The sequence below is a fragment of the Acomys russatus genome, chromosome 2, assembly GCF_903995435.1.
Source record: "Acomys russatus chromosome 2, mAcoRus1.1, whole genome shotgun sequence".
Lineage (NCBI taxonomy): Eukaryota > Metazoa > Chordata > Mammalia > Rodentia > Muridae > Acomys > Acomys russatus.
This window is the reverse complement of record NC_067138.1, coordinates 48,127,064-48,136,377: the sequence shown is the minus strand read 5'-3', so window position 1 is coordinate 48,136,377 and position 9,314 is coordinate 48,127,064. Positions and strand designations below refer to the sequence as shown.

General features: G+C 33.9%; 1 protein-coding gene across 1 annotated transcript in view; it reads left to right on the top strand.

The window, feature by feature from the left end:
• The window catches only part of Fut9 (fucosyltransferase 9), a 222,500-nt gene extending 220,694 nt beyond the window's left edge, over positions 1–1,806 (top strand). Inside the window, exon 3 of the mRNA XM_051161058.1 lies at positions 528–1,806. Within this exon, the coding sequence (XP_051017015.1) occupies positions 528–1,615 (1,088 nt within the window). The 3' untranslated portion in view covers positions 1,616–1,806. The remainder of the gene's footprint in view (positions 1–527) is intronic.
• The last annotated feature ends 7,508 nt before the right edge of the window (positions 1,807–9,314 follow it).

Here is a 9,314-nt window from a genome sequence, read left to right as displayed (position 1 = left end):
TACAGACTATTATACCATAGTTTTCCATCCTTCAGCACCTCCTAGAACCCCTTCTCTAGCCACCCAGCTTCATGTTATTTCTTTTCCTTAAAAAAGCTGATTTAAGCATAGTTGTTAACAAGAAAATGTCAATTGGGAAGTGTTTATAAACTTTATGGAGTAGCAATTCAGTGATAGGTTCAGTCATGGCTATAACTACGTTCATCTGTTTTTGTCAGTTTTTTTTTTCTTACAAACAGAAACAGAATATGTATAGATGTCACAGAAGAATTAGTTAGCTTAACTCAAAGATGTGTGTTGAGAGTGCATTCTGATTTATTTTTCTAGGACAGAGTTTCTGGGTAACTTCCACTTAAAAGAAGTTTTGTGCCTAAATGAAACCTGTTTCTCACAGTGGCTGTTAATACTGAAAAGAAATTACAGTTGATTTCACAATTACAGCAGTCTTACTATTTCTTTTATACTGTCTTTATAACTTCCTCTTTTGTTCCTAACCTTGTGTTTCCCTGTCTTTCTCTGTTCCATAGAAAAAATTATGACATCAACATCCAAAGGCATTCTTCGCCCATTTCTAATCGTCTGCATTATTCTGGGCTGCTTCGTGGCATGTCTGCTAATTTACATCAAGCCCACCAACAGCTGGGTCTTCAGTCCAATGGAGTCTGCAAGTTCTGTCCTGAAAATGAAAAATTTCTTCTCCACAAAAACTGATTATTTTAATGAAACCATTATTCTAGTTTGGGTGTGGCCATTTGGGCAGACCTTTGACCTTACATCCTGCCAAGCTATGTTCAACATCCAAGGGTGCCATCTCACAACGGACCGCTCATTGTACAGCAAATCCCATGCGGTTCTGATACACCACAGAGACATCAGCTGGGACCTGACTAACTTACCTCAGCAGGCCAGGCCACCCTTCCAGAAATGGATTTGGATGAACTTAGAGTCACCCACTCACACTCCCCAAAAGAGTGGCATTGAGCACTTGTTCAACCTGACTCTAACTTATCGCCGGGATTCAGATATTCAAGTGCCTTATGGCTTCTTGACGGTGAGCACAAGTCCCTTTGTGTTTGAAGTGCCAAACAAAGAGAAGCTGGTGTGCTGGGTTGTAAGCAACTGGAACCCTGAGCATGCCAGGGTCAAGTATTATAACGAGCTCAGCAAGAGTATTGAAATCCACACATACGGGCAAGCGTTTGGAGAATACGTGAATGATAAAAACCTGATTCCCACCATATCTACCTGTAAATTTTATCTTTCTTTCGAAAACTCCATTCACAAAGATTACATCACAGAAAAGCTCTACAATGCGTTTTTGGCTGGTTCAGTACCTGTTGTCCTGGGACCGTCTAGGGAAAACTATGAGAATTATATTCCAGCTGATTCATTCATTCATGTGGAAGATTTTAACTCTCCCAGTGAGTTGGCAAACTATCTGAAGGAAGTTGACAAAAACAGTAAGCTGTACCTTAGTTACTTTAACTGGAGGAAGGATTTTACTGTAAACCTCCCACGATTTTGGGAATCACACGCATGCCTGGCTTGTGATCATGTAAAAAGGCATCAAGAATACAAATCTGTTGGTAATTTAGAGAAATGGTTTTGGAATTAAAGTTTCCATCATTTTCACATTTAGTGAAATATATTAATGAGACATCATTCAAGTTTTCAGGATAAGAGGAGAAACATTTTGCTTTTGTGTCACAATCTATTTTTACCTCCCTCCCTTGAGCAACATGTATATTTTGATGGAAATTTTTAAGAGATAAGAATTAGCAACCACTCCATTTGGTTTTAAATTATCTTGTGTGTGTGTGTATATATATATATACATATATATATGTATATATATGATAATGAACACTGAAAATAATTTATTCATTGTACTCATTTGTAAACATTCTTTTCCACATTTTATTGTTGCCTGCAAAGAAAGTTTATGATTTAATTGTTTATATATCAATCAGATCTTTACTCTATTTGGGAAATGGAAATGCTTATCCTAAAATATGAAAGATTTTTTACAAAGTATTATAATGTATGAACTCTAGCTTGCATAATGTGAACAAAGAAAGATTATAGCATTACTTAACTTTTAACTTATTTGACTTCAGAGTTAGACACTGTTGGCAATGGATGCACTTACTTGTAGTTCTTACTTGTGTACCACGTACGTGAGGGTAGACTTGTTCATGTAGTAAGTAAAATATGAAGCAGAAGTGTTACTAGACTTCACAGCCACTTTCACTAAGCTGTTTTGGAAATGCAGACTCTCAATACCTTAAGTTAAAGTATGCAACAATGTTGAGACATAACTTATGTGATTTTATTTTAGTGCTTAATAACACCTAAGAGAATCTTTGAGAGTTCCCTTTCAAATCCTGAGGATAATCATTGTTGTTAAAAAAATAAATAACCCCCTCATATAAAAATGAACAATGATATCTAAAAATACAAATAAATATATAAATTGTACCACTTCCATAACTTTGATTACTTCAATCACTGAAAAGACTTTTCCAAAGCATCCACATTGAATAGTTTTATTTTACGTTATTGGGTAATAAGTAAAAATAAAACTTGGAAAATCTGTCCTATTAATTAAATAAACTTTTAAAAAATTACCAATGTGTCAAATATGTCATTAATTATAATACAATGGGAACTACAGGGAACACACAGTGCTAACACAGAGTAAGATTTAAATATGCATTTACTAAATTAACAGCATTAAAAAGTCATGGATAAATTTTTGTTCATTTAAGTAAAGGACCTTTTCTAGCTTACAGCTATTAATTGAAATTTATCATTTTTATTACATCTTTAAAATTACTCAAATATAACATATGTTACAAAAATATTCAGAGCTTTATAGAACCAATGTAAAATTATTATCGCATTAAATATGGAGGCATGTTTTCAGTGAACTTTCAGCTGCCTGCAGAAATCCTCTTCTTTTAAGTGTAATGGAGATAGATAGGCATATGCAGGTACAGGAGATTAGGAAAAAACACATACCGAAGACAAAGAAAATTATTCTCCAAAGGATTACTAATGTCTATATTCTTCTCTGGTGAAAACAAGGAAAAAATATGTTCTGATGACATCTATTTGGATATTTTGTGACTGATTATAATTTTTCTATAACCTATTGCAATCAACAGAACTCACACGAACTCTGCCCCACATATAGATTATGGGAAAGATTATTTTAGTTCAGTGAGCTGCAAGCATATGCTCTGTGAGAGAATGAGCTCCTCTAGTATGGGAAGGAGAGAGAGAGAAAAAAAAAAAAAAAAAAAAAAACCAGAATTAGACACAGAGCCTCATTCCACATTCTTTCTTGCTTGCTTGCATGCTTGCTTTTCTTCCTTCCTTCCTTCCTTTCTTTTTTCTTTTTATACATAATTACATTGATAATGTTCTCAGTTCCAAATTTTACAGAAATAAAAATGAAAATGTGCTGTCATTGAGACGCTTGTGGCGCAAAGCTTCCTATAATTTGCATCTTATTGCACTCTCAAAGGCGATTATATGAGACATTACTTACTGATTTAGTAAAACAACAACAACAACAAACTAGTAAATTCACCCAATTGTTTAACTACTCCACATGTGTTGGAGTTGCAAGCTTTTTCTACTCATTTGACCCAACATAGATTTCAATTTATCTCTTCCATACTACATTGTGTGTGTGTGTGTGTTTCAAAATAGTCCATATACATGGATGGATACTCCCTTAAGGGCTCTGATCATATATTTATTTATTTAAAAGTCAATTACATAAATTTACATTTACGTGTTATATTTTTTATCTATAAATTGTAGAGACCTAAAGATGCAGTGCTAAGTTTAGAATTTGCTTTCTCTGAAAGCTAGAACATATTTGATGTTGTTTTCACCCACTGTTGCTAAACTGGATGCTAAGATACCTGAAGGCAATTAGTTGCCTCTTCTGTTGACTATGAATTAGTTCATTTTTGGACTGGAACTACAATTAAATGCCAGTAATATGAGCCAAGCCAAGGTAACAAGTACACCACTGGCACATCTGTATATTGAGAGCGCAATGCCAAGCCACAGAAATTAGTGTCTGAGTTTCAGGTGCACAATGAATGAGCCTGTTTTTAAAACTAGAAATCACAGCAATATTCATAAGCCTAATTCTTCTTCTCCTCTCTGACTTAACTAGATGTGAAGACAGTAATTATTCCCAACATATGTTGAGAGACAATCATGTCAACCCCACACTTGGTGATAGTAGAGATCAGAATTTAAGGATTCTATTGAAATTAATCAGCTGTTTGTCTCCACCCTAACCACACTTACTGTACAAATATGTTGAGTCCTATAAGTGTGAATCTCACATTAGCATTATTTGGTGTCTGCAGGATAGCGCATTCTGTAACAACTTCAACTTTTGAATATATAGTAAGCAGAGTAAGCAGAACTTTGATATGTAGACACTTCTGATTTAGTTATTCTAGCTGTTGAGCTTTCCCAGAAAGAATTAGCTTTGCTACGTGAGAGAAATAACCACTGAACAGATATGCCATGGACAACTCTTTTAGTAAATCCTGTGGCTCACAATTTTTGTAAGGATATTTCTTATTAAAGATAAATTGATTCAACCAAATTTGGCTTACTGCTGGTTATGATAAAACAAAATAATATGTCTGGAAATAAGTAATGGCTCTAAAAAGGCTTAAACGAGTTTTCATTCAAAAGTTCAGCAGTTGTTACCACCAGTGCTCTAAATATTTAATTCTTAATTATTACACACCTTATTAGTAAGAATATGAAAATCATTATTTTAAGCCTCACTGATGAGAAAATGTACTGAATTATTTATCTATATGTATTGTATTTTAAAGAAGGAAGATCGTGACGGTCATATATTTAGGACAGCCATGACTTGATACAGAGGAGAAACTATTAAAAATAATCTTAGCGGGAAACCAGCATCAGCTTGCATAGCTCATATTTACCATGAAAGGCATGATCCTTGAATGTGTGGAGCTTGAACCAAAACCATTGAGGTGTACTGGGAGAGAATACTTAAGGAATTATTCACTACACCTTTAAATTCTTGCCTCTAATTAAATATCAAATAAGGAAGGAATAAAAACAGGAAATAAACTACTGAGACTTTTTCACTTGTCTATTTTCAGACTAGATTTCATGGCTGTTACTCACCCAGAAAGTGTTTGGTGTAAACTAATGTTTCCTAAAGCTTTAGTTTTCCACATTTTTACTTGGTGCTTGATCGTGTCTGTGGGATGTCCTGATCTCTAATCTCAAGAGAGGAGGAGTTACAAATTATAATCAGGTTATTGAATATAAGAGATTTTAGAAGCTAAAGGACAAGCAGTTCCTCATGCAGGAGGTGCTATTAATCAATGCCTGGTGAACAGTTACATCAGTGAAACTTGTGGACATAAAAGGCACTTAATGTAGTCAAAATACTAGCTTCTTCATGCTAAATGGAGATAAGTTTTCTAGTAGCTTTACTGTTCATATTGCTCCCAGATACAGAAGACAGACAGTTATGTTTCAAGAACCCAAAAGAAATACAATGTTAACAAAGATTAAAATAGATTTGAAAGTTGTTAGCATTCTATTTTAATATTAACCACTCACCAACTGTTTCTAATAGAAAAGAATCACTATATAAGGGGAATACAAAATATAACACAATGATATGCAATTATGTATTACCAAACTATGGGTAGAGAAACAGGGGTTTACCTTTCATCTTTGCTAACTGCATTTGTTGTATAGTTAAGTACTGCAAACACCTGTCAAGCAGGTAATTTTTGCTTATGGGCATCTCTCCTCTGGAGTTTTTATGGCACTTTGAAAATTGGTAAGCTTTGCTACTATCCAAAATATGGTCCTTCTTTGTAACTCATATTCAATCCATCCATATTCATAAGCAGTTAATAGAGTTTTAAAAAGTATACACACTCAAACTAGAAATATGAGTAATTCCTTGCTACACCATCACCACAACAGATTGTAGCCTTGAGAAAGTCATTTGAGCTCTCTAGATGACTGTGTGGTAAGGATTCCTTCATTAACACTGCTTTTTAGTAGGACGCCTAACTTGATATATGCATGAATTTGAATTTTAAATTTCCTTTTCCACCTAAAAATATTGGAAGTTAATACTCTAAATAGAATTCCTTCTTATTTCTCTACAACAATATTTCATGTTTAAAACATAAAATTGGTTATTTTAATGCTGGAGAAAACTTAATCTTGGTTCTTTACAAGAGCTTACAATGTAGCAAATACTCAAATAACTAATCTTTCTTTTTTATATGTCGTCTTCTTCCTCTTAGGATTTTTGTAACCCACTGTTTCCTGATAAATTGGTTGCCTGTAGAAAGTCAACCATACGTTAAACCCCATTCTAAAGCATTTGAGATTTTTCTGTACTATTCTAATTCTTACTATAATAATCTAAAATTATTTATTGATACAAAACTCAGGAATTCAGTGGAAGCATGTGCAGTCCTTCATCAACAGGAATATACAGTTTGAGTGTATAAGATTGTCTATATTTTTTTAAATTATTCTTCTAACTCATGACTAATTTATTTTCATTCATTGAACATACTTTTAATATATTTTCATTTAAAAAGAAATTCCATACTAGTAATTTTTAAAGCATTACTCAAAGCACTGTTCCCAAGCAGAGACATTTATTACTAATACTGACGCCCAGTCCCTCTTCCATACAATTAGAACCTCTTTAACTAAGAAAACAGACAAACAAAAACAAAAGACAAAAGCAAAGAAAAAGGCGCAAGCCATGCTGCTATTACAAAGTTATCTGCCTGCTACCTGCCAGCGGTTTTCAGACTCACATCTGCCTCGGTGACTCCCAAGATCAGTAAGAATTATTTACATCATTTGGAATATTGTTATAATACATATTATTGATGCCTTATGTCTGTATTTTTAATAACTCCCTAGACAATTGAGACATGTTGCTACTTTTGGCAGCCTGTGTCTTTCTTACTAAGTAGAACACGAGATGAGATACTGCCTTTCTCTAGCTCACTTGGAATCTTCTTAAATATATTGGCAGGTGTTGCTGCATTTCATAGCCCACCATGTTTTGCAACCATGATTATGTCTTGTACAGTTGTGCTTCTCATCTGCTTTGATTTATGACAAACTATTTACCATTTAGCTGTCTACCTGGAACTTGTTCTTTCACTCTCTCCCTTCATTTTTACATGCATTCTTTTCTATTCTTAGTTCAAAAAACAGGGCAGACAGTTATTAGGATCTCTTGCAGCTATCAAAATACTGCACATGTTTACCAATTGTTTTCCTGCGTCTCAGCAGCTGCAGTGATAGCGAGGATATGGCAGCAAGTTATAAGCCTGGAGATTGTCCACAATCATGAATTTAGGATTAAATGTGACCTATGCTATTCACTAGCTGTGCCTGAGCTTGTAATCTCAGTATCAGGATTTGCAAATGTATGGTGGGAGTAGCCTATTTTGAAAACAAATAAGTGCATTTCTCAAACATTAGACAGTTATGTATTCATATATTTGTATATATTGTGGGAGTGTTCTACCAATGAGATATGCCTTCAGTTATTTTAATAAAGAATAAGAGAATATTAGAATATATTAAATTTTCAGCTCTAACACCTATTGATGATAAACTGGCAGCTCAGCTCAAAAGAATTGCTGAGATTTAAACAAGCCAAAGGGTGAGCATACAATGGAGGAGAAACACATAAACATAGTGTGGTAGCATGCATTGACCTTCTTGATATAAGCAAGGCTAATCCTCAGTAGAAGAAATATGCACAAACAGTGATGAAGCATGCAGTAACATATATTGAAATTAGAGAGCCTTGGGAGGGACTTGGGAGTGATGACAGTGATAGACACTTCTCACCTCACTAACCACATGTATGATTTCCTAAAACAAGCAGGCCTAGTTTTCTTCACTGTTAAGAGAAATAAGTCAATTAATATTGATTTAGCTTGTTAGCAGTTCTTACAGCTGAAGTCCAATGATACAATAGCAGAATGATTCTCAGAGATCATTTTCTGGTGAGAAAATTCCTCTTAGAAATATCCATCAACCTGACTAAATGCTTCACATTGACTGCTAGCTTAGGCACAGAACCAACATACGGTAAATTACAAGACAACTGAACCTCCCTTTACCTTCCCTAAAGATTACAAAATAAATGAAAAATTCAAAATGTTAAGATATAAACTCATTAAGCGGAAATTAATTTGCTCAGTGATACAGAAATTAAATAAATATAGCCAGGATGTGATTACAATGCTACCAGTTCCATGATAAATAGGGTTTTGGCATGAACAATCTTAACTGTGCATATAAATAATTTTTAAATTGAATAGCTCAAAAAAGAAACACTTTAAAAATTCCCATATATAAAGAGTAATAATTAAAATAGCATATTAATTATTTTTAAGTATGCATCTTTAAAAAATACTAGAAATGTTATATTTTAATTATAACATTAAAAACGGCAAAATTTGGATTGGTTTACTGAATTCACAGGAAACAAATATTTTTTTAATTATTTGACTATTAAAGAACATTAAATAAGAGACTATTCAAGTCTCATTGTGAAAAACACATACAAATTTTATGGGGAAAAGTGTTACAGGTGATTTCTATACTATCTAAATTGTAGAAGTATGTTAAGTTAATTTTTCTACACTGGCCTGCATTCCATTTTGATTAATGAGGCTGTAGCAGTGAGACAGTCAGGCATGGGAAAGTGGTTCATAAAGACTCAATTAATATCCAAGACCCATGACTACTCATTATGTCAGAAATACATACACGTTACCATGCATCCCTCAGCCTCAGACTGTCCTCATTAGCTCCCTTCAGCCTATGGTTGAGACAACTCTAGAGATGCCATCCCTTTCAATGTGCGATCAACAAAGGGGTGCTCATGTGGGTTAGGATATTATGTATTTCCACGGATTATGATGAAACCAGAGTCAAGACTACCTTATTATCTACATAAAACTGGAAGCCATCTACTTTTTAAGAAAACATAGTTTATCACAAATTGTAATGCAATGCTTTTAGAAAATAATCAAGGGACTAGAAATCTGCTTTTCCTCCTTTTCTCTTTCTTTGATTTAATCCTATAAAATCAAGTGCGATAGGAGTCAGGGATTATAGTGTATGACAATGTAAAACCAAATATTTTTCTAGACTCCTTAAAAATTATAGCAGGGGTGAGGGTAAAAGGTAAAAAGCAGCACTCCCTTTTTTAAATACATTAGCCA